This window comes from Hippocampus comes, unplaced genomic scaffold (genome assembly GCF_001891065.2).
Source record: "Hippocampus comes isolate QL1 unplaced genomic scaffold, H_comes_QL1_v1.1 scaffold112, whole genome shotgun sequence".
In the NCBI taxonomy this organism is placed as follows: domain Eukaryota; kingdom Metazoa; phylum Chordata; class Actinopteri; order Syngnathiformes; family Syngnathidae; genus Hippocampus; species Hippocampus comes.
Genome location: NW_017805841.1, coordinates 2,472,823 through 2,499,284, shown reverse-complemented (window position 1 = coordinate 2,499,284; position 26,462 = coordinate 2,472,823). Strand labels below are relative to the sequence as shown.

The following is a 26,462-nucleotide window of genomic DNA, read 5'->3' as shown; positions in this document are numbered from 1 at the left end:
TTTTTCTATTAAAGTGTTAGCTAGCAGTCCCACACAAATATGTTCAAGCTCCCACACAAGAGTTTCATGGCCCAAATAATAAATGAGAGGGTTTGACATTCCCCTTAATCTAAGTATGTTCGTCACGTCTCCGTTTGTGTGTTTTGGCACTTGTGTGAGAGGGCGACCCCACTCTTCCATGGGTTGGGACTCACCAAATTTCCATAATTCACTCAGAGGTGTGCTATGTTCATCCGCTAGGGGGCAGTCTCTTTCTATAATAAAGAGCACTCGTACTTGGGTTACGAATGGAGACGATTGGACAGCGGTAGCATACACGTAATCAAGGCTATTGATGCTCCTCAACGAGTCAAATGTAATACTATGAGGTAAGTTTGCTGTAAATGCAGGATAGTATATCAACTCTTGAATAAGGAACTGTTTATCAAACCTTGAACAAAAATACGGTGCGTTGTACTTCTACGTGACGACCACTGGAGGGAAGTAGAGCAGCACAATGCAAGTGTCTTGTTTCTTCCTGACCGGGCGATTATGCTTTGCAATTGACGTGGGTCGTCAAAATTATTTCAAAGTGTTTTTGCACACTTTGAACTATTTGATACTGTGCGGGTTAAACAGCAGAATGTGCTAAAAGCGGGAGATGTCGTACAATATTCACATCAGCTCTCATGTTGATGTCTTTCATGGAAACATACCCTACTGTCTGTGGAGTATGCATACTGCATAAATTTAGAAGTGTCAAAATGAATCGAAACAAATTGATTATCAAACTCATCGTAAAGTATTTTAAGAATGGAGTCATGTTTTAGAGCCATTGTTTAACTTAAAATTGTCCACATTTTCTGATTTCAGCCTCTCGAAAAGTAATTTTTCTCGAACCATTGTCATCCTTCATGAAAGCACAGTGCGTATTGTTTGTATTTAACCTCCTAAGACCTGAACTCTTGCAAGGCATGCATTTTTATTTTATTTTTATTTTCTCTTTGATATTTAGGCTAATTGGGACCTGATGAGTGTAAAAACAAAGAATACTCTTTTTACATGATGTAACGTCTTCGTAAGTGGACGCCAGGCCCTTGTAGTCCAAAATTTAACATTGTAGTCATGACAACCCAAAACGTCATGTCCACATGTGGATGCCAGGTCCCAGGAGGTTAATCAAAGTAATAAAAAAAAAAAAAGAAAAAAAAAAAAAAAGAAAAACATCTGCTTGTCCTTTGGAAAACAATGGCAGAAGCCGTGACTGAATCATTTTCAAAAAGACTTCAGTCACTGTCACTCTTGTGTTGTTGTTTAGTTATTTTTGATCAGTAAAATGGACCAAATAAACAACATCGATTGGGTCACAGTAGTCGAAGAAAATTAGTTTTGTAATACACTTTTCTACAAACTAAAATGTATCCACTTTTTAGATTCATCGATTGGGAGATATATTCGATGGTGACAGCCTTACAATTTGCTCTTCACTCTTTGGGAACTGGTAGGCTTCCATCTCTGTAATCAAATGGGTGGAGAGTGAATGTAAATTATTAGCACTGAATGATTACACTGTAAATGAAACCAAAAAACACTTCAAGAAGGCGTTTATGAAGAGACATTTATTTAAACAGTAGAATATATCACAATGCCAACGCAGCAGCAGAGGTTGATATCCTCACTTGGAACCATATATTATCTCTTTATGATCATCAACTTATCACATTGATGAATTTTGTTACCTTATCGTTGAGCTCACATTGTGTTTCTCATCTGCCGCAGTCACAATGATCGATAAGGTTTAGAAACACTCGAAAGACGACATACTGGATTGATGTGCTGCACATTTGTTTCTAAATATTATACATTGTTGCTTGGTACCATGTTAGCTGGTGTGTAGACGTCTGACTAGATCTTCTTTACCCCGCGTTAATAATCAGGGAATCAAACACCCAAATAAAACAGTATTTACATTTTTACTGTGTGCGCTCACTATGGGATGATTACATTACTGTACTGCCATAGCGAAATGGGAACGCTACAGTAGAAGTCACATGCACGAGCACACCGTGTCCTCAGAAATGGAGAATAGCGTCTATATTTACAAACTGTTCACAGCTACATTCTAGCTTGTGGGTGTGCTTCATAGAAACACTCGGAGGATATTTAATGAAGCAATACATGGCGAGGGATATTGCGTTATTGCTCAGTGCACATCATTGACCCTTAGTGACAAATATGTCCTTGATATTTCCAGTCCTAAAGTACTTGTGATAATACGCTTGGTCCAATAAAAAAAAGCCAGACATTGTAATCAAGAAGCATTTCCACAATGCACATAGGAGTACAAGCAATAAATATACAGGTAGCAGAAGATTATATTCAGCGACGCATTTCATGCACGGAGAACAGGCGTTTGAAGAATTTGAAGGAGCGCCGGCAAGAATCTGCTGAGATGGACGGAACAGCAGCATTTTGTTTGTGAAGCTTATCTCTGTCACAGACACACAGACGAGTACAAAATGGCTTCTTAAATAAATCTCTATCATGAGGAACAACATGGGGAAAAAAAATGCATTACACTCGATCCCTTTTTGTATGTCATCTCGTATGTACACGATTTTAGCTACATATTTGTGGTGCCGTTGCGTTGCTCCTCAGTGCCGTGCAGTGCTCGGGCTCTCGTCTTGTGATTCTATCAGCACCTTATTGAAACCACATCGCGTCCACCGGTTCAGTCACGTCCGTGTCGTGGCCAGTAAATTGTCATTGGACTCGCAAGCCCACAAAGCCACCGAGTGTCTATAAGGCGGTTTTGTGTGTGTTCACTCCTTGTGCTATTTGACACTTTGTGTCCCCAAGCAGCTGAGGCCAGCTGAGATAACATGACCCAACCATCCGTTGCAACACACCGGTACGCCCGTGCAAGGGAGACAGCAGCTGGCACTTTGGGGCGGAAGAAATATGCTTTCAAAGCCAGTCACTGCGGAAAGAGTCTGCAGTTCAGTTAATGGGAACGGTCATGAAGGACACAGAATGAGAATTGGGGATGTGCTTTCAGATTTGTGGTTTATGGGTCAGACACTGCGGGGGGCCCGCTCCAGCTCGTGGGTCCTGCGGTTACGCCCCCTTTGCCTCTCTTGCAGGTGTTTCCACTTGGCTGCCAGGCCTTGATTGTGCATGTGGCCGTGGGTGTTCAGCTCCGCCTTCTGCTGGTGCTGCACCGGGTGGGCTTTCTGCTTCTTGTGCTTGCGTTCTCGCTTCCAGACCTGCTCGCAGAACTCGTCCATGCTGTTCAGAGTCGGGTGATTGACCAAAGACAGGAAGTCTCGGTACCACAGCTTGTGATTGGCCGTTTCCCGAGGCGGTAAGAGGTCCTGGACTGACGTGTTGGCGATGGCCTCGTCGTCACCGTGCAGCAGATTCTCAAGGTGCTCGGTTTCGATCACCTCCAAGGTCACCTTTAGAAGAGTCTGCACGAATCCGTGCTCCACAGCCTGGCACAGATAGATTCCGGTATCCTTCCTGTTGAGCGTGCGGATCAACAGACCTTGCTCAGTGTGGATGAAGCGTTCTTCTGATTTGATCTGTGTGGTGGAGGAGAATATTTTCAAATGAGCCATGACAGTATCATGTGAACCTGGCAATTTTAACAGCGAGCGTTTCCTATGGCTGGATTTACACAAGTAGGCCCAAGTGTGAAATTCTAGTTGAATGCCCATGTGTGATTTTTTTTGACTGTCTTCCTTTATTTCAAGGGAAATATATCCAATATGGCTGCGGTAGCACTGTCAGAACATATGGAACAACTTGCATGTGTAGACCGCCAAGTTGCAATTTCTCGTGTATAGTACACTTTTTTTTTTTTTTTTAATTCAAAGTTAGTGGTCCGTAATAGACATAAGTGCAAGGAAAATGGGGGGAGAGACATCCCATTGTGTCTACTGGTACTTGGGGTTTGTGAGAAATGTGTTATGTAATGCCTAATGAATTTATGTTAAAAAAAAAAAAAAAAAAAAAAAAAAGCTCAAAGAAACAGTTCCACTTTCCATGACATCACGGTCTCTAGTTGGCTACATTTGAATATTTTGCCTGGGAAACTGAGCCCTTCTTGCATTGCTCCTGTGCTTTGCTATTCAAACTAGCTATTGCTGCGACCTTTCTTGAAACGTGCAGCACAACACCAGTCGGCGAAATAACAACGTCTAGTTGGTTTTACACAAACGACTTGACTCATCCAAGTCTTAGGTTACAAGGGGAGCCCTCACATGTACCCTAGTAGATTTTTATGCCTGGTACCGACTGTGCTTTTCTCACTATGAGTTTCTTTATATAACGGCATGATATTCAAATTATTGTCGGGCAAATACCATCCTCTATTTTTGAGCATGGACACCAGCAATTTTGTTGGGGGGGCATATTATACGTAGGAATAAGGAAAATCCAACTGTGAGAGGATGATTGTTGGCGGTACATATTGTATTCGAGTGTGTATTATACTCGAGAAATTACGGTAAATAACACCACAAGTGCCAACACTGGCAGTGACTACATAGAAGTGTCGAGGAATCGCCAACCTCCTGTTTGCGCTCATCAGGTGAAGGCTGAAACTGCCAGTAAGTCAGCGCTCGCTGAGACTTGGGGCTGCACTCGAGGAAGGTGCTGCTGTTCTCCACACCATAAACAGTCTTGTCCTCCAGGGTTGTCTGTTCACTGAGTTCATCTAAGACAAATAATCAGAGCGTATAACGTAAGTCACGCATGTTTATACCTCACTTCAGAGCTCATAACTCACCCGACTGACTGGAGTTGAAAAGCATAAAGATGTTCTGTCAAATGTTGGAAACAGTTCATAGTCCACTTTTGCACAATGGGAAACACATGTTGCTGTGTCAACTCATCTCTGAACTGTAACATGATGTGGTATCATTTGGATCGCACGTTGGCTAGACAGGAGGAAAGGCTTGTCTGTCGTTACTTACCACTTTAGTGCTAAATTTTAGACTGGATTCAACTTTTTAACACCTACTGTCAAAAATGTATCAGAACAAAAATGCCGACTACTTCAACAGGCACCGAACCCTCGATAAGTAATGGATATCGAGCCAAAATAGGTAATTTATTACTATAACGTCAGATACAGTTTGCTGTTTTGTAATGTTCTTGATTCCACCATTAAGCAGTCCAGACCAAGCCGCTCACTGTTTTTTAGCATGCTATGCGTGTCGGTTTATCTATTTATTGGCTTTGTTGTCGAGACCCTCTGAAACTGTCTTTTCCATTTCTGCCACCTTCACTTTACTCAATCTAAATCTTGTACTATGGCACAATGTCATTTGAATGTTGAGCACAAATCTATACTTTGGAAAATGTAAATGTTCCAGTACAATCCGGCGTGCTGTTTTGGATTAGTCGATTTCTTTTGTATGCCTTCATCCAGTTTCTACCCACGCAAATGCTCGCCACTAAAAAGGCATCATAAATTCACATTCAGGCACATACTTTCATTGCACTCATTAGACTGTCTCAAATTTCAAATTAAAAGCACATTGTGGAAATATAGGCCCAGTTGTTTGTTCCGATCTTTCGAAGAAAGATGCTATCATTCAGTTGAACTCACACCAACATCTTCAATTCAACCATCATGATCATTGCTGTACCGTGCTGCTGCAGATCTGAACATTGCGTAAGAGGGTCTCCATTCCTGATATCTTGTCTCCTGGTTCGCCTGCAGAAACACAAAGGGCAGTCAGCGGCGACCTTACGCTTGTGTAGATCATGAATACCGAGGTTGGAGCTTCATCTTGCTGTGTTTATCATGTAAGGTTTTTTTTGTTTTTGCCCCCCCCCCCCCACACACACACACACACAACATAAGGTTGCTGTTGCGCATGAAAATCAATAAGCCCCAGGGAGTTTTGCGTAGGATTAAATCTCAGAAAACGAAGAGAGTTTCACAAAACTGGTTCTTGGTCATGCTGACCCCGCAACATCACCAACATTGGTTTTGGTAAACACAGAAGTCCAACTTTGGGATTTGAACAATTTGAACAAAACTTGTGCTGTAACTTGACCAGTGTTTATGTCTTACTTAAAAGCATCACTGTCGTCATTTAAGTACACATCTTGTGTGGTCGTTTGTGCTATGTGCAATGCTTGAGTTGCGTGTATGTGTCGACTTTAGTTGTATGAAAATACAGATAGATTGTTTTGGAATTTTCATTACTTCATCTCTAACTGAATCTTCCTCATTAGGACATATATGGGTAAGGTGCAACCCACGGTCCACATCCAGCTCATCCTCTGACTTGCCCTCACAGTAGTCATGAAGTCAAAATAAAATGTCAACAATGCAGCGCTTATATTTTTAAAGTGCTTTTATTTTGATGTGCTCGTGTGAGGACTCAACTCAATTCAACTTGATTTATACATTTAAGATTTGGGATTCCCAACCACAAATTGAGTTAGGATGCAATGACATGGTAGCAGCTTATTAAAACAAAATAATGACATGTTTTATATAACTGAATTCAGTTAATATTGCACAAGGTTATCACCTTGACAACCATTCCAGTTTCTCATGTGCCCTCTTTGGAAAATTTACCAACCGCCCCTGGCCCCTGATTTAGTATATGATCATAACAGATGTGCCCATTACCTCTTGGCCATGGGGAAGTATCTGGAGCACTCGGTCCCATCCCAAGCACAGTAGGGGTCCCTTGCCAGGCAGCATTCGGCGCAGGCCTTTCCGTAAACCTCACAGCGATGCAAAGGCATTTGGGACACACCCATATCCGAGCCCAGGTACAGTTGTTGCTGCGCAGATAAATCAGAATATAGGATTATTTCTTTCAGAACAACAAAACATGGATGGCTTGTGCCAAGGTTCTAGACACTTGGATTTGTGAAACGATTGGCCTGATTTGTTTTTCCTGACCTTTTTAAACAATAGCAAATTATTTGGATCTTTACGCAGTAACGGTTTAGCCCTGACGATCCAATCTAATGACGGGTTTGCTGCCAATACCAACACCCCACTGGTACATGAAATAAAAGGCCCAGTCACATGTTTTGACTACTTATAGAAAAGGGTTAGTTCACTGAATGTATTATTAGGTTGTTAAAATCAAATGACACAAATTACGGTCTCTGACTTTATCTCTGGCTGTGCCGATTAATATACTTGTTTTGAACACTTCAGTGTGACTATTGTTTTTCTGTTGATTATAAATACCTGCTTTGTTGAGAGCTCCATCGCTGTAATGGCTGTCGGCTTCTGTAACACACAGTATAGTAAGCTTAGACGACCTACAAGGATAACGGTTATAGAATTGAGGCGAGGAAAAACTTACTCTGAAAACAGTCATTTCCTCCAGCAGCACTTCCTCCAGGTCATGCCACGAGCCTCTTGGGATTGATACCACTTTCAAAATTGTTCCGATGTCTGATACAAAACGACAGTATTCATTACGTAAAGTACATTCAGTTTTCCAAAGAGCCTCATTACTAGTCATACCCGTGCCAATGAACATGACGTCATACTGGCCATCTTCTGCTTCTACTTTATCCACCACTATCTGTGTGAACTGATAGTCCACGTCGGTTCTAACGATGATCGGGCGATTGTTGATTGGGTAGACAGGATTGAACATGGCTGGGTGGCTTCGTGCAAAGACTACGACTTCATCAGGAAGGTCCTTGGTCGTACCGAATCCTCCGAACGTCTTGCTGGGACACTGCAGAGAAAGTGAATCATCAGTGAATCCCATCCATTCAAATTGGAATTATTTGATTTTGATTAATACACTCACTGTGCCAGGCCTTGGGTAAGGAACTCGCCCCTGGAAGGGCACCCACTGATAGTTAGGTCCATCTCTATGAGCGTAAGGACCCAGGAAGACTCTTCGAATATCAGTCATGCTGTACATGCACACGGCTGAGCCTTTGAAGATGTTGCTAATGGTATGAAAAGAACACATGCAGCTGTGAAATCAGTAATTCTAATGAAATTATTGGGCCAAATTACATTTAATGTTAGCCATGGGAACCATTTACGGCATGTGAACACAAGTAACACTGGCCTAAATATTAACTACACGTAAATATATACTGTAATCTTATATCATTAATTTTGTATGAAGAATTTCATTGAAGGTGGCCTAGTGGACAAGTGCTTAGCAGGTCGACCTCACAGTGCAGAGGTCGTGGGTTCGATCCTGTGTGGAGTTTGCATGTTCTCCCCGTGCCTGCGTGGGTTTTCTCCGGGTACTCCGGTTTCCTCCAACATTCCAAAATTATGCATGGCAGGCTGATTGAACACTCCAAAGTCCAAATTGTACTTAGGTGTGAGTGTGAGCACGGATGGTTCTTCGTCTCTGTGTGCCCTGCGACTGGCTGGCAACCGGTTCAGGATGTCCCCCGCCTACTGCCCGAAGACAGGTGGGAGGATAAAGCGGATCAAAAAATGGATGGATGGATGAAGAATTTCATTTATAAGGTCACTCTTTAGGTCGCGGGCGTGCTAAAGCCGATCGCAGCCAGAGGAAACCGTAGTACCCGGAGAGAAGGCTCACAGGCATGAGGAAAACATGCAAACTCTACACAGGAAGTCCGGAGCCCGGAATCAAACCCATGCCACTGCCACATTCAACTACTGGTAACAAATACACATAACGTATTGTCCTGTGAAACCTGGACACCCAGATGAACGTTTTTTTTATTTTTTATTTTTTTTTTTTGAATGACAAAAATGGACAAGTGTTTTTACAAGACAGTGACGATGTGTGTGTGTGTGTGCGTGTGTGTGTGTGTGTGTGTGTATATGTGTAAAACAGAGAGCACACTTTTATTTGTGTCTTTGTAACACCACCTCTGATGTCAGTGGCGTTTAGCGTGGTACATTGACAATAAAAATAGAATGGTTTGTTTTATTTTATTTTTTTCCAGGCAGATACCGATTTTTAGTCGCAGGGTGGGCGATTACCAATAAATGGAATCGCTATTCATTTTCAACTTCAACTTTTTTCATACTTTTTTTTTTCCATTCATCTTGGAAGACAATAGACATGTTTTAAGATTCTAATAAAAACTTCCAGGGACAAGTTAAATGAAAACATAAAGTACATACAGTGTATGTGTGTACATATATATTTCCAACATTTCAAAATAACAGAAATTTTAAGTTTTCATTCACAAAAAAAGTTTAATTGAAAATTTAAATAAATAGCTTAAGTCAACACACGTTTAAATTTACCTCTTATTGGCCGTCGGATTTAAACAAAAAAAAAAGGCTCACACTAATATTCAGCATTTTTCTAATAATTCCTAGAGAGGTTGAATTTGTTCTGTCAATGAAATAAAGTGAAATGCCAATAATCCGTTTCAGTAACCCCCCAAAATAGGGTACGAATAAAACTTCTTAAAAGTATGTCAAGCAATAATTTGTTGACTCATCAATATATATTTGCGCAAAGTAAATGGATTGAGTGAGGGGTTGTTTGGTCATGGAACAAGTATGACATCATTTGTTGTAATCCCGTCTCGGGCGCTACATTCGTGTAGCCACGCAGCTAATGCAATAGTCAGTCTTGTCCTGCGGCAGACATTTTGACAGCACGCTACAACATTGACCAGGTTGGAAAAGTTCGGAGCCAAAATGCGTGTGATGTCATCACTCAGAGTAATCAATTTGGGCGATCCCTTTCATGGCTGTTTTGTCTTGAAAAGGGGAATGTTTGAACCCAAGAAAATTTCTTGTCCACACTGACGTGCATGTGGCTGTAGAGGACCTTGCATTGGAGCACGGCGGGCCCGCAATGATGTTGAGTGCCCCAGTCGGCTCGCCGCGTTTTCTTTGTGCTGATAAGTGGCAGGGCCTTGGGCGCTTGTATTTTAATTAGCATCAGGCTCTACGAACGGGGGAATTGCACGCAATGTCTGTCCTCCTGCTGAATGGTTGGTGGATAGAGAAATAAAAAGGGCAAATTGGCCGCCGGGGGGACAGCCGAGGGAAGAAACGTGCTCCAAAATGGCGGCGGATTTTCAGACAAACGGAGGCTGTGTTCGAAATCAATCGCTTATTTCTGACTGCCTCATCACTGTTCTACTTGTGCTGCGACTGACAGCGTACAAGCTAGTGGAAGTTTTGCAATACAAATTGATCCATCAGAGCTCTTAATTGTGAATGCATACTTGATGGTTTTAAATGCTCCTGAAATTAAGTGCTGCTTGACGAGCCTATACAGTATTGTGTTCATGTATGTGACTTCACTGAAGGCCTAAGGTTGAAATGCACGGGCCGCCACTGATATATATATATATATATATATATATATATATATATAGATAGATAGATAGATATAATTTCAGTGATTACATGCTTTGTTTGACTGACTTTTTGTGGCCATGAGATATTTCATTTAATGAATATTTTTAAAAATATTTTTATTGTGAGCTCTACAGGATGTCCGGAGCATCTTCAAAATTACTTTATTCTAAGCGTGATATATTATTTAAATAATCGGCGCATGAATCAATCGATTATTTTCTGCCAAAAATCGGCATCGCCTTCAGCCTAAAATAAAAATCTATTTTGGTCGAACCGTAGAAATTATTCCACAGTCAGCCCCAGTACCTGGATGTGATGAACACCGCATAGACAATTGGGCTCTTGGGATCCTTGGTGCTGATCAGAAAAACATCCTCTGAAAGCCAAAAAGAGAGCAACATATCATAAAGACATTTACTGCACTGAATAGTCCAATTTATTTTGGGCCAACTTACGTAGTTCATCAAAATGTGTGTCAATGCCGTTACTTCCTGGCACAGAGCAGACAAGACGAGCCTTTAAGAAGGTGGTCCACTTGTTCACCAGACTCCTGTGGCCCCCCAGGTCATTCTGAGTAGTTAAGAGCAGTATTCTAAATCTGAAGACTAGTGATTAAGCATCTCCAAGTTCTGGAGATCATTCAGTAAAAATTCCAGTGCTGCCACTGAGCTCATCTTCGATTCTCAACTTCATGTGTCATTTAGTATTTCTCTCAAGGTTTTGTCATGTGAAGTGATTGTACTTTACACAATAAAGCCCCCTCTTTTGTAAGAACGACGTAAATATAACCATAGACAAGAACCTCTAAGAGCAGCCATTATGCAAGCCCCTCAGACACCTTTTTTTCATGTGCTAAGTATTTGAGGCCTCTTCACATCAAGTAGCGTGTGATTGAGTCTGTGTGGGTTTGTGAGACTGCGTTGGAGGGCCTATTATTGTTCATACCTTGCAGAGCTGGCCAATTCGAGCCTGTGTGGCTTTCCCGGTGTACTCTCCATCAATGGCGTTCTCTCTGAAGAACAAGTAGATTTTATCGTCCTCCGGGTTGTCGCTCTCTGGAATCAGATGGACACCAACGAACCTGGGATCTGCCTCACATGTAGAGAGACGCACATTCAGCAAAATACATGCACCAAACAATTATTGATTTAATCATCAGGGGTTGAGCTAGTCTTGGGCCGTGTGGTACACAATTCCGATTTTTATTTGTTCTCAAATGTCATAGTTGGGATATGCATCATGGCAGTGCAAAGAGGGGGGAAAAAATGATAGAATTGAATTTGTGAATCTGGCCTCGTCCAGATGTAGAGAAACATCTTTTGTCATATTTGCTAATGCTAGGGCAGCGTGAACTCACAGGTCAGATGTACTCCGAAATACACCAATTGCTGAAGTACAAGCTACGTAATTGTCTCTGCTCGGACAACACAAAACACACTAAACAAACAATTATGGACAATTGATAATGGTCTTAATAGCATACAGTTCCTCTTCTTGCCAGTCATTTTAAGGCTTTTTGACTGATTTACTCAGACCCATAATAGTTCCTTTCGGCCTGTCCTGATTGGGCTCGCCATCATGTGTCATTCTTTCCTATCTCAGGCTATGATGGTGGGAACACTTTGATGAAGGCTATGTTCTATTCTAGCATAATAGTGTACAAATGAACTTCAAAAGAGAATTGTTTCTCACCATTGAGCCAGCGAGAATCATGCTGCTCTGTCCTGATTGGGTGATGCGTTCCTAAGGTGCGGAAGATGGCAAAATCCCGTCCCATGAAATCAGCCGACGTGCCCGCATACAATTCCCCATCTGAGACCATAGGGACAGAAGTGACTATCAGCACAGTGGAGTCATTTCATGAAAGAGCTGAAGAGTGTATTTTTCCCCATTGAAAATGTGCCAAGATACAAAAGAGAGCAGAAGTGAAGGAAGGACACATGGGAGAAGGACAGAATGCATAAAAATGGGGGTGTCCATAATAAGGTGTGTGAGCGAATAGACAGAAAAGTAGTGATGAGAAGTGACAGGCTGCAAAGCACCCATCTGTCGGGTTAAATGGTGTTATGTCACAGAAAGTGGCAGGAAATAATTGGTGACAGATGACTGTCTGGTTCTTTGTTCACCAAATACTGATTCACTTAAGACAACACAATAGCTGAGTGACATCTGAGACAAACTACCAGCTCTCAGCAGGATTGTCCACATTGAAATATTTTACAGTCGTAGCAATGGGAAGTTCCCAGTGCCTAAATTACAACGACAAAGCACATCTACTTGGCGTGAATGACAGACAACATCAGTGAAAGATCAGGCTGCAGGTGATTTCAGGGCTGCCACGTTTTTTGTTTTTTTGTGTTTTCTTTCAAGATTTTCCCGGCATGTCTGGGACTCACCGATCAGCATGGACGCGGTGAGAAGGTTCGGATCGTAGGGACTTTTTCCTCTGCCGTTTTCGGTGTGAGGCAGGAGTCGGAAAATGTTGTCCTGAGTGCAGAAAATACAGTATACATTTACTCTGTGGTTTGGGGGATCAAAACTTTGATTCATTGGCATACCACAACTAATGGGTTATGTGTCACTTGATTGGACTTTGTCAATTTGCCTTTAATATTCCATTTTGAATCCCATAGAAAGTAATTGGTCAGGAGTGTAAATGTTGAGTGAGAAACAGTTCACAGACCTCTCTTGAAATGCTTTTTCTTTCTCAAATCTCACCAAATGTTGCGGTTGTGCTTATTCTGAAAAAAGTGTTTATTTGGTAACCCCAAAATTGACTCATCCTCTGAATCCGGTTTCAAACGGCAACTTGGAATTTGGTAGCCATGTCTATTTATGAGTAGACGACACCAAAACGTCTCACGAACCCATGCTCAAACAGAGGCAAAAAGTGCGCCATTTAAGGGTGTTAGTGGGGAAAACATACATTTTGTCTGACTTCTACCAAATTGCTTCATTTATGTTTAGAATAGTGTTTCATAAAAAAACTCTCTGCAGTGTTGTGTCCATCCATGTTTATGTTCCGCAACATGTCGCCTTTGGTTCTTGCAGTTTGTCTTGATAAATAGGCATAAATTCTCATCCAGTGGTAACATTGTTTTATACGGTTCGAAAAATGTGATTGGAAAAAAAAAACACAATAGACGGTATGTTGAGTAAATAAATTATTTAAATACTATTTGCAAACCTACAGTATATGGAAAAAGTCGCTATCAGAGCTGCAGTGATAGTAAGCAACCATTTCTTTGCCCGAACATTTTTTTTTAAATAAACTCATGGAAATTTGAAATTGTGTTTTCAGTATGACTGAGTAACCTTGACAGGCTTACAAAGCAATGCATAAAGGAGTTCCAACATGAGTCATATCGGATTAAAAAAAAAAAGGTGAGATTTCTTCATGAACCTTTGTGTCGATTGTTTATTGGATCCCCATTAGCTCTTGCACAAGGATTAAGCTAATCTGCCATGGGTCCCATGGGTCCCATGGGTAGAAGTGATTTGAAAAGCTACAGTGTGTAATATCAAAGACATACCTCTAATTTCTTTCCCACTTCCAGGTAGGAGCACACTGGGTGAAATGCGCCTGTTCCACACACATAGAGGTGAGTCTGGTTGAATGGCTGCAGCACCTTGACAAAGTTTGCGCACTCTCTCTGAAGGACAGAGACAAAAATAAGACATCATTTCGGACTGGTCCAAGGCTCATGCCGACGTGTTACAGTTGTTCTGTGGGAAAAACAAGCACGCGGTCAAACACATGAGAAAAATGCAAGTGATTTGAGATCACACACAACGATAATCTAGTGTAATCCTACACAGAGTGCACTATACTGAGTCGTAATTGTGTATGTGGCTCATGCACCAGATTGACATTCTGCTTCTGAGTCCACCTTCACAATTGTCCCCAAACATGCTTCCCGCTTTCCCAGACATCGTGCCTGACCTGACTTACCGTAAATTACACAATTGGACGGTGATTAACGTCTCCCATTATTTACTCGCGTTGAAAAAATGTGCACATGTGGAAATGTGATATGAGAGATATTGCTCTGTATCTAACACAGGCTCTCATCGCTTCCATACAACCCTTCATTTTGCATTTAATTTATGATGCTGCTTGCGTGTAACATCTGAATGTGTTTGTATCCACTGTTCTGCTGCCATGTGGCGTATTTATTTCCTTGCGCACCCTTGTTGCACATGGCAGGCAGATCTGACCTCAAATGAAAGTAACTGTGTCATCACATATTAAAAAGGGCAGCGAAAAAAAAAAAAAAACCTCACAAATTATGCAAAACTAAGCTCATCTGGCTTTAATGAGTCATACGCAGACAGCAGTTTTGCAGATGTCACACCCCAGGATTTATGATGTGCTTTTTACAAAAGTAGTGCAACGAGTTGCAAGGTTGAGCATTGTCATCTGAGGTGTAGCACATATGTCTTGAATTTTGTCATCTTAGGTGATTTGGTTTTTGTCAGGGATCCCACACATGATGTGCATATGAAGACTGACCTGTGAGATTGTGTTACAGGTCATACAAACTATTTGAAAAATACAAAGAATAAGAAATGGAAGAGGCGAGGCTGACTAACTGCAAGATCGTCAATGGACTTCCACTTGCGTTGCGCTTTTCTAGCTTCGAGGTACTCAAAGTGAATTAACACTGACTCCTTGTTCACCAACTGACAACGTAACATCAGAAGCAACCGGGTGGTGGGGTTCAGTAGGACACTGTAACACGGTCACAAGGGCTGGGAATCTAACCAACAGGCTTCGGGTCGTGAGACAACCACTGTACAACATAAGCCATGCCGCCCCTTGCTTGCCTGGGGTCTACATTTCACTCCCCTTAACAATTTTTATTACATTGAATAGAGACTTAAAACACATGTTATACAAACATGACTCAACACAACCTGTTGCTCTTATTTGTGTCGGGCACCAGCGTGAGCTTCCTAATTTGCTCTCGTTCATTTTATTGTCACAATCACTGAGTCAGCGGCTCGGGCCAACTCTGTGTTGGCCACATACAGTACATGTGGCTTTTCCATCGTGAATATTAATCAGGTTTTACAACTACTGAAAGGGAAAATAGGAAGAAGCTTTAGCTTATTATGCACAGCTCGTTTGCAGGATGACATCTAAACTGTCACAAAAATGTACGTTGTATATCTGCAGATAGCTAATAACAAGGAGCTGAACTCAGCTGAGGGAATTAGACAGAAAACCTGTTGCTCTCCTCTAACGTTACATTTGTGCAAGCTAACGTTGACCCTTGAAAACTTCACCGCCGTCTGTAAACTGCATCGTGGCATGAGGCAATAGTGAACTCGTGTACAAACATTCTCAATCTGTTCTTCTTTCTCGATGAGGGATAAAACACCCTTTAGGCCACTCTACTCATCTGTGCCATAATGTTTACAGATACCGCACGAAGGAGTTCCTGGGCCTTCAAATCTTTTGTACAAAAGCCTTGTCCTGGTCAGTCTCCAACCTGTGAGCTCAGGCGCAAACAGCAGCATGGCCTGAAGCATCATATCATCTCCGTGAGCTAACGTAGGAGAGGACTCACACTGACTCATGACGTGACAAACAGTGTTACAGTTATGTTTCCAACGTAATTGAGCCAAATGACTCTGAAGACATATATGACAACCAGTAAAATTATTTTTTTTTCTTCATCTAAAAGAATTCAATATAATCAGAGTGTAACCACTGCGGATTCAGTGACTCGATTTGTGGTTTATGGTCTTTGATACTACTTTGCTGTTTTTTTTTTACTTTGGGATGACTGTAACAAACGTATTTGCTATTGCAGATTTAAGGTCTCTGCAGCACAAAGATGCAGAGTAATGCGGATGATCCTTGAACATATGACTCTCTATATTGTTCATGCTTGGTATCATAGGAGTAGATTTAAGTAGAGATTCACTCCATCTTGGTCTTTTAAGTGGAGCTTCTGAAAGCTCTAACGGTGGTTAAGGTCAAATGCTGGTCTCCGAGTTGGTGCTGAGATTGCCATCAGACCTGAGGCAAGTGTGACAGTTGTTGTCCTCATGATTGCTGAAAATATGAATGGTATTATTTTGCTTGATCAAAAATATGTAGTCAAACTATTTCCTCTGCACTATTAATTGCACAAACAGACATTGTGTTCAAAGCGGGTAGTTATGGGCAGTAGGATAAAATTAGCCAGAAGTAAGTTTAACTTTATTATTCATTTTTTCCAGGAAATGGATTTGGTTATCAGCCCCCCCCCCCACCCCACACAACTTGAAAAAATGAAACTTTCGTACCGAGAGATCTTTTCCGGCCCACTTGCATTCATCTCTCCTGATGGGAGACGCCGGCCAAGGTATCTGCAAACACAAACAAAAACAGACCAAAAGAATCATTCCTTCCGTGTGCACACGTGTATATGTATACACTATATGCAGGTTGAAAGGGTCACTGTGCGATTTGTTCCCCACTTTGTTTCAGTTTACTCTATTATTCATCCAGGTGAACAAAGAGCGGCTAGCGTGCCTGGCGCAGCGTGCGATGGCGTGCGACGGCGCTGCCTTGTAATATTAATGAGACACTTTCCGGTCTAAGCTGAACAGAAGAAGCCTGAGGTACATTAAGCTCCGATTGCATGAAGTCGGCCAGACATGACCCTGAAGGCTTTGTTTTACCTGTACGATATCCTGGCTGATGTTGAGGAGGTTGAAGGAGAAAATGTGGTCTTTGGCTCCCACCACCAGTCTTCCTTTCTCTTCATCCAGCAGGAAGGTGTGGTAAGACGAACTGTTGAGGAGACCTTCGGATGTCACGAAGTTGTTGGACTCCAGCATGTCTGCGGAGGAAGGTGGAGCGTTTTAAACCGCAAAGCCAACGTCTCTCAGATAACGTCCATTCGGTTTGGCTGATTGCTTTTTGCTTTTAGTGGTATGGACTACTTTTCTTTCCTTGTCTGTTGTCCCTGCAGTTGTGAATTATAACATGTCATAAATGGGATATTTGCTGCTACTTAGTAGGGATAGACTAAGTTTGATCAAAAGTGGAGCATTTCTTCCTTTTTAATATATTTTTAGAAGCATTGAGAATTCCTCTCTTAAATTTTCTGTCCTACCTGTCTCAATTCCACTGGATACTGCACACTTCCCGTAGGTGACAGTATATTTCTCTTTTTGAGACTGAGTTGCTGATTGCAGACAAGTATTGCACTCAATTCTGCCTCGATTTCTTCAAGACATTGTTTATGGAATCAACAAATCAGTTCCCAACAACCATTGTTGCCAAATCTTAGACTTAACTAAACAAAAAGGAATTGACGTATAAAAACGTTACATTAGTATTTAATTCATTAAGAATTCACTAAATTGTGAGTAGCTATGAGTAGCTAAAAAAAAGTGTCATTGTAAGGAGCATTCAAAACTATGCTTGTAGCTATTTTCCAACATCATGCCTTGGAAGATTTGTCAAACTGACACTTGCCAGCGCGTTCATGTTCGCTCTAATACAAACCTAAGAGGTGTCTGGGCCGCTACTACAAACACGGAACAAAGACACCTTTCTCCTCTGCGCAAATGAGTATTCCATCAGAATACCTTTGAAGGTGTCATTCCAGGGTACACTATAACACACAGGGTGGCACTGAATATGCCAGTTGTGTCAGTTTTACCACAGACTTGTGGTTTTCTTCATTTTTCATAGACACCGTCATGCTTGAAAAGAGTTGTTAGAAATTGTACAGCTGGGCCAAAAAACACAGCCGCCAAAACCCAAGGAGGCAACGCCAAGTTTAACTGAACTGCCCAGGTGATGCCAACACTAGCAGCCAATGATCAGGTTGCCCGCAGAGTGAGGGTCACCTCACCCGAGCAGCCAAGCAGAACTTGATGCGCCGACAGTGGAAAACTAGGAGGAATCTATATAATGTAGGAATATAGTCCACAACTCAAACTGCAGTATTCGCAGTATTATGCCGAACCGCAGCTGCTATTAGGACACATTAAGTATGGTTTGCAGATCACGTTTTGCTGTGTAGTCGGAGGGTTTTCCAAGGCGACATTTGCTTTAACAGCGGAAAGCTCAACTTGTCTGAATGACGATGAAATCCCTCATCTCTGCATCTACTGCAAGCATACAATTATCACATTAAAATGTCTTTTGTGTAATGCAAATAGAAGACGGGCTTAAATCTGAAGCGTGTGAAAATCTCGTGGAATGACGATAAACAAGCTAAAACCAAAAATGCTTTGTAAAGAACCATCCTTTTCCGTGTGTTTTTTTTTGACACCACTGTATTGCTCACCTGTCAAATTTGTATTTCACCTACCCGAATAGTCGTAACCAAGACATGTACAATAAACCTCATCTATCTCCAAAATGATCAAATTTGAATCTCGAGCCTTTGCTGTCAATGCATATAAACAATCTGCCATTCCAAGTATGCTCATGCTTAGCCCCTAATGTTATTGCTTTGATTTCCGGTGCCTCAGCAGTAGGGGAGGACTTAGACAGTCTACCAAATGTAAAGCTAGAATGTTGCATTAACCCTAAGCCCTCAGGTACCGACTGCCCCATTCCCATCATTCTCTGAGAACCTGATACGTATACCCAATTTCATGAATCCCTGAGGATTTAAAATCATTCACGAAGCTGTGAAGCCAAAAGGAAGCCATAGAAGTCGAATTGTTGGAAGTCAAACCATCCCGTCACTTATCCACCTGGATATCCATTGATCAGTTGACGATAGCATCCATTCGTCGTGCGTTTGGGATGATAAGTTTTACGACGGGACGATTGGGCTACTACTCACAACACAGTCAGCGTCTCTAAAATGTGTTGCTCAATCCAGTCCAAAGCTGTTATCCCAGATCAATGTTGTCTTCTGGTTATGGTGATCCATCACGGGTGAATGTGCTCACATTAAGTCCTTTTACTGACAGGACTGTAACACTCGCCTGATCCATTTTCACCTCCACCAAGGCTGCGGTTGTAAAGATGGATCAGAATATCCATTACATAGACGATACAATAATGCTGTGTAAACATCCAACGCGTCCTGTGAAGCAAAGAGAATTGTTGTAGGATGGGGTTTGTACCGACTTTATTACTTCACAATGATGTTTAGAGCTTGACGTCGACTAGTTTCTCGCGAAGTGTCTGAAACGTATTTCTGATTGTACAGCTTTGGTGAATCAGAGCGAACCAGTGAAGGCAACAAAAAACCCAACAACAAAGGCAGACTCATAATAGGTTTTGGAACAACTTTTGGGCCGCCACTAACAAAGTGGAAGGAAAGCGATAAATTACTCCGCCAAAGATGAAGCAGTTTGTGATTATTTGCAAACACCACAAATTCCCACCATGCAGAACCCTGCTGATCTGGTATGGTGTTTCCCATTAGACTAAGTTGTGCAAATGTGAACTGGCTGTCACAACGACAAGCACACTGCACGAGAGGGTTATTATTTGTTTTTTTCTGGAAATAGCATGAAGCAGGCTGTTGTGTTCTGAAATGTTTGTTTTGCTTAAATTTGCTGAATGATATCTCCGTAATTAGAGAATATACAGTAAATTCCCGGTATTGCAAAACATTCCCTCTTCCTGTCTTATAATGTTTAAATTTATAGTCCTATAAAAAAGTGGCTGACATCACATATGGTTCTGATCTTGTCACGTTTATTGTTTTTTTATATAAAATAGTCTGATATTTAAGCTTCAGTGGGTTCAGTGACACGTCGGAATGTCAAGCTTTCTCCGATGCCTTCTTCATCCAACTCTGCTTTTCTACCGTGGGTCCTCAAAACACTTCAACGCTGTTGCCTCATTTATCTACTGATGATGCAGCATCAGGAGTAACTGAGGCTTCGGGATGTTGCTCAAGGACACTTTTCACAAGGGTTGAGGATCGAACCCACAAACTCTGGGTTGGGAGACGACCACTCTATTATTGATTCCTGCAACCCCCATTTTAATGCTGCTTTGGGTCCTGAAATCAAAAATGCAAACCTAACAGTCTGTTTCCAATCTAGCACGTGTGTTCTTTTACCGATGCTTTCTTGAATGCTGTGTTGCTACTTTCATCCAATGCAACATACAGTAAACGTCAGTCCGCATGATAACTTTCTATGGGAGTGGTGTCCAAGGCGACAACATGGGCATTGCGTATAACTCAAAGCCAATCATCTTGGGAGAGACACTGTTGCGGGTGGTATGTCTGTTCATGGTGCCCACTGGGATTCGTGCCATCGGAAAGAAAGAGGATATTTTTCCCCACATGGTATGGGCCTCTACATGTTGGATCCCCCGTGTCCCCTCGGTGAAACAACAAACATCCATTTTCTTTTGTTCAACCTGCTCAAGATAAAATGTGGAGCGCATGCATTCAAATGAACCACTGCCAAACAGGGTAACAACATACAAGCAGGTGAATTGGAGGATGCGCCGCTTTCAACAGGTGTCAGCTGCCTCAGTGCCAAGTGTTAAGTTTTCTCTCATCTGTTGGCTTTTCACCAACTGATTGTCTCTCACTTTCTCTGTCCTGCACCGTTGCTGTTTCAACAGCTGCCCTTTCTTACCCACTCTCACTAAGTCTTACTGCTTTTTCTGTCGCCAAAATATTTTGTGAGGAGAGAAGAGACAAAACACAGCTATGGGGGGGCAGACGGAATTGATGCATGGAATCAACAGTCCCATGTGAGACTGATAAAAATAAACTCTTTTACCCTACATTCTCACTCTTTCTTGACTGGGAAGGGGGTGGGGCAGCGGTAGTGTTATCTAAGTGCTTCCAGAGAAACAGAAGGAACACATCTTGACAAAAGCCCACGCATGGCATATACTTCTGAACACTGACGCATCGCTCATACTCCTGATTGTGCGAATGTACACGTTTGACAAAACACAAGAAGTCCACATATGGTTCATTTACGCCTGAGGAAATGAACTACAAAGCTTCATTAGTCGAGTACGTTCTCCGGTAGAAAGACGCTGAAATGCAGAAAACATCTCGGCTGCCTATTTTTACTTGCCGCATGCTGGTTGGTCTGCTGCTAATCCGGGTGCACACGGGAATGTTGCGGATGTCGTCATTATTGTTCTGCAGGATGCAGGCCTCGGGACTACGAAGTACATCCCGGCGTCCTATGCTGCTTTCAATTCAGATTCAGAAACATGTTTCTCGTTTGTCTCTCTTGCCTTCTATGCGTTTGGCTATTTTGTCCGTTGTGGTGTTGAACCCGTCCTGTGCACTTACATGTATCCATTTTGGAAATCTAATGTCTATACTTGTGATTCTGTTCCGTGCCTACACCCCGCACGGCATTCCAAGCGTATATAATGTTTTAAGCAAAGTTGTATTTTATTATAGTTTGTATTTAAACTTATACAACAATAAAATAGGATCCAACAGTTCGAACACCGATAAGTGAATTTTATTGTGTCATCGAGCCACAGTCCTCGTGAGGTAGCTGGAGTCTGTACAAGCTGACTTGGGCTGAGTGATTGGATACACCCGGGACTGGTTGACAGTAGATCGCAGGACAAACAACCATTCTCATCTAAGGACAATTAAGTCTTCAATGTATGAGGAAGCCAGAGTAATCGGGGGCGGGGGGAACCCAAGCAATGTCATTTAAATGCTTAGATTTACGATTGAAAACAAAAACATACCACAGACTTATTTGATCAAACCTCTTGTTCAAAATTTTACATGGAGGTGACAATCCAAATACAGGGAAATTCCGCTCCACCAGTGGTGAGGTAAGCCGAATATGCATGCAAGTCTAAAGGTGTCAAGTCTGTCACTAAACTATGCTGTAGTCAAGTCACAATTCCATTTTTATTATTGTCTATGGATAAAGCCTACTTCACCCTCAAGATTACTTCCATGTTTATCTGATCCCAACTAAGCGATACTCCCTCTAAGGTTAGTGGATTTTGCAAAAATGTCTTCTCAAAATCAAAAAGTTGCATTTCAAAGGAAGACATTGATTGGGAAAACTGATCCTCCAAGTAAACAAGTTATTTCAAGCCTTGCTGAAGGCATTGTGTTGCCAGGCATGAATTTTTGAGCTTCTAATTTGGAATATTTCCAGCATATCCCATGGGAATTTCTAGGAAAATTTCCACCCATTCACAACCCTTGCACTGCATGTCCGGCAGTACATCCTATTAAAATAAAGTAGCATCTCATCACTCCTTGGCAGTTAACACCACCTTTGACGAATAAAGCACACTGATGGTCTTTTACTTCCAGGGTCATGAATTCCCCTGCAGGCTGTTAATTGTCCCAATCTCCATTGCTGTTGTCATTTATGATCAGCAAGTGCATTTCTTTAATGCAGTCACACCCTTTAGGCGCCTTGGCATCACCTCACAGCATGATTGTTGATACAGTTGGACCTTAGCTCGTGTTTAGGTAGCCGTGGGGTATCGTTGTTATCTTTCCTCCTACGCCGCTGACCTAGTGACCTTCAGTTCTCACTTCTAAAGATCAGCCTGAATCTCGTGGGGTTCAGCTGTGTGTTTCTTTGTGAAAAAAAATTCAGTTCGTATCAGATCGTATAACTATGTTTAGTGAGGAACTATGGAGGCAGCGGGCGCTTTGAGATACACATCTTAATGCTACATTCATAGGAGGGTAGCCTTTGTAGTCCGCGATCACACTGGTTGAGACCCGCACTGTGTAATGACCTCTAGGGGTCAGAGTTCTTGTAAGTTCAGTGCCTCACATGCCGCTGATAGTGTAGGTTTGGACCACATGTCACTGTCCAGGAAATATTAGCTTTGTATGCTGCAGAGAGACTAAAAAAAGAGAATTCAATATTCAGAGATGTATTCATTTGTAATTGGTATTAATGTTACTGATTTCAACTGTGTATCTATTTACAGTATATCGAAATATCCATACAGTCGTGTATGGTTTTCCATTTATCTGCATATATTTATGGATACTGGTGTTCTGGTATATGCAATGACACTGAACATACTTTTTGCTTTTATTCTCATTCACTTTGGCTATTTCCGAATTTCATTTGCATTCTCACCTGCGCATATAGGCTATTTGATACATGACATTTTTTTCACTATGTACAACCCTGCTGCCTATTCTTGCTGCTGTTCACATTCACATCTGCGTACAATCAAATACAGCCGCCACAACACTTTAATGTTGATCCCATTCAGTTTCTTTACTTGCTTTAAATATGTACTCAGCTGCTTGTAATGCAGTTTTTCAGGACAGCGCAGTTGCTAAATAGTGCCCCCCAAAGGGCCAAATGCAAATGATGGCCTCGTAGAGAGGTACACAATTCCAGTTGGCTTCCGCTGCAATGGAGACATCACTGCGTGTGGGCGTGCATCTACCAACTGACAGCGTGTACTTTTTAACTGACTGATATGCTCACAGGTATCATTAGCCGTCTACAGATGGCAATGTGAACGTGCGTGTGTGTGTGTGTGTGTGTGTGTGTGTGTGTGTGTGTGTGTGTGTGTGTGTGTGTGTGTGTTTGTAATTATGGATCTCCCAGGAAGGAGAGAGGACTATTTCTTTTGAGGGTAAAGCCATCTGCTTAAACAGACGACGGGTGCCCCCGCGGTGGGGGGGGGGGGGGGGGGGATATGACACATGGAAAGAAAAGAAATAAATGACACTTTGCTGGCAGGGAGTCGGCATCTGGCACTACTTTTCACGATGCGTATACACTGGGAAACATGGTTTTGTCATATAATTTAGGCGAAGATAAGATAATGACACCGAATCTCACACAGGCTTGTTTAATGAACAGTTGACTCGTCCATGAATGCATGACAGCCACATGAATCTAAACTACTACAACCGCAGTAACATATTTTGGTTGGATGATTATCCCAAAATCATCACACGATTTGGACATTTTTAAATTGTGCATGTGTATATCTAAACAAGTGTCTGTTAAGTGTATGTTTGTCAACAGTTGGGCCCAATTTGAGCATTTTTCCTCCCTTGCGATTAAAGTCAGCAGAGACGCGGTCATCCGATGTCCCGAAAAATTATCCTCAGGAACTGTCATGTGGTACCTTGTGTGTTAAGAGTGATTTGATTTTTCTTCATTCAAGCCAAGTTATTTTTTTTTTTCATGTGTTTGATTGCAAATCTTGAATTGGGGTACACGCATACTGACAATCTGGCCTAATTTGGGCATTTTTCCCTTCCTTGCGATCAAAATCAGCAAACGGATGATTATATGGTGTCATGAGAAGATTACTCTGAGTGATCATCTTGTGGTGTGGGATGTGTAAAAGGTGATATTTCATCCCCGCTCAGAAAATGCTCAGACTCCAGAAATTGTACATTTCAAATTGAGTCACAAAGAGAAGAAATTCTTGTGTGTGGTTAACAGAGTTGGGATGAGCCACAGACTCAGCGGTTGTCACATGAAGCGCTTGCTATTGTCTGGACACAAGTCAAGGAGCACCCAGTTGTGTTGAATGTTTGAAAAACACGCTTCACGAGTCATTCACCTCAATAAAAATAACAAGAAGAGGATACTGCCACCACAATCTAGTTTCCAGATAAGATAACAGTTGGCCGACGGTGTCTCCTACTCCTACTTCTTATAGTACTATTTCTTCTTATATGTTCATTTCTAGCAGTCTGGATTCCTTGTGACATTGAGTTGCCTCAAGCAGGTTGGTCTTAGTACTATGGGCAGATATCATTATGATTGTCGCATACTCTGTTCATCTTGACCACACCACACATTATAAGGGCAGTCAGAACACATGGCAATATTTTTCAATGCACATGAGGTCTCTCGCACACGGAATTAAAAATAAGAGAAGATGATAAAAATCATGATGTACCCCAGATTGGTCAAATATCCAATAGTTGCAATTGACAGGCAAACATGTCATGTATGCTGTAAATAATGATGACTCATTTAAAAAACATACTGTTGAGTCACATGTAACTAATTTAGTTGCTCATATAAAAAAATGTTGCTTTCAAATGAAAGTGATGCATCTCGTGATTTTGAGTGTTCTCTTCGTTTGAGCAAATTATTATTATTATTTACAGATAAAAACAAAAAAAATTGAAAAGATCTGGACAGTGTCAGAATAATTTTAAGATGGTGCGAAGGGTATTAAAAGTGCACAAAACTCACCTTTGTACGAGAGTTTTAGTCGAGGGACATTGGCTTTGGTCTGCTGAGCTCCGTCGCCCCCCTTCCGAAACAGAATCACGCCACAGGTCAGAACAAAGCTGCCCCATAAAAGAGAGCCCATGGTTCTGAGGTAAGCAAGTCCAGCAGCGCCTGTCCTCTCTGCACCCCCGAGGTACTTCTACAGATCCACACACTTTTGTGGGGCAATCTGGACTAAAAGAACAAATTTAAAAGCCAGTCCAAAAGATGAGTTTGGCAGCAGGTGCGGGGGGTTACGGTGACTGCATGAGAGCCCGTCCCAGCAACAAACCCAAGGTGAACTTATTAATGGGCAATGGAGAAGCAGCAAGGTAAATCTTTCCTCGTCACTTAAATCGCCATCCAGGCCAAGTGAGGGAAAACACTGTCCTGTTTGTTTTCTGCTCTTAATCCTTAGTCGTCTGTGCTGAGTGCTCCTCTTTGTCCACTTTTTCTCCCTCAAAAATCTCCTTTTCCTGTTAGCACAGCTCTGTGCTGTCCACACTGCACAGGGCAAGTGAGCACAGCTGAAGCAGACAGTGAACACACAGTCAGGAAGGCAGTGTAAGAGTGCAGTGAAAGAGGAAGGGAGAGAGAGAGAAGAGGAAGCGCAAGTTAAGGTTAGGGCAAGGCGCACACACACACGCACACACACAGGAAAGTAATGGAACATGAAAGCAGAACATCCTACTGGATGTGCCGTTAAATACATATTTTAAACATTACATTAGTTGGCCTGGGCTGACCCCTCCCTCCATTGATTGAAGTTACAGTAACCTTCACAATATTCCAGTGGCCACAAGCTGTGATTAGGTTTCCTATTCAATGATGCAAAGAAATAAATAAATAAAATTGGACAGTGGCATGCATGCACTCTCCCCATTTTGTCACCCAGCTTAACATGATGTCAGTAAGTCATTGCAATGCAACACTTTGACTCATTGAGCAACTTGAGCCTGTTGTTAAAAACAGAAACATGCTCTGTAGCTCTGAGGTTTTCCAG

General features: G+C 42.0%; 1 protein-coding gene across 1 annotated transcript; it reads right to left on the bottom strand.

Moving 5' to 3' along the window:
• Positions 1-1,579: 1,579 nt before the first annotated feature.
• Positions 1,580-26,023, bottom strand: sema3ab (sema domain, immunoglobulin domain (Ig), short basic domain, secreted, (semaphorin) 3Ab). Its single transcript, XM_019888399.1, has 17 exons — positions 25,442-26,023; positions 16,979-17,139; positions 16,601-16,663; positions 13,837-13,956; positions 12,700-12,790; positions 11,996-12,115; positions 11,249-11,391; positions 10,759-10,873; positions 10,610-10,679; positions 7,788-7,932; positions 7,493-7,712; positions 7,329-7,420; positions 7,211-7,252; positions 6,635-6,792; positions 5,637-5,704; positions 4,554-4,699; positions 1,580-3,563 (listed from the first exon to the last, which is right to left on the bottom strand). Exons 1-17 carry the CDS (start codon positions 25,560-25,562, stop codon positions 3,054-3,056), a joined length of 2,385 nt encoding a protein of 794 aa, XP_019743958.1. The 5' UTR covers positions 25,563-26,023; the 3' UTR covers positions 1,580-3,053.
• Between the last annotated feature and the right edge of the window lie 439 nt (positions 26,024-26,462).

What these genes read in the sequence shown, in the direction of transcription:
- sema3ab (XM_019888399.1), bottom strand. Translation starts at nt 25,562, where the DNA reads ATGGGCTCTCTTTTATGGGGCAGCTTTGTTCTGACCTGTGGCGTGATT. An exon ending in GAATTGGCCAGCTCTGCAAG is followed by an intron (nt 10,874 to 11,248) that starts GTATGAACAATA and finishes TTAACTACTCAG; the next exon opens with AATGACCTGGGGGGCCACAG. An exon ending in TTCAGATCTGCAGCAGCACG is followed by an intron (nt 4,700 to 5,636) that starts GTACAGCAATGA and finishes TATTTGTCTTAG; the next exon opens with ATGAACTCAGTGAACAGACA.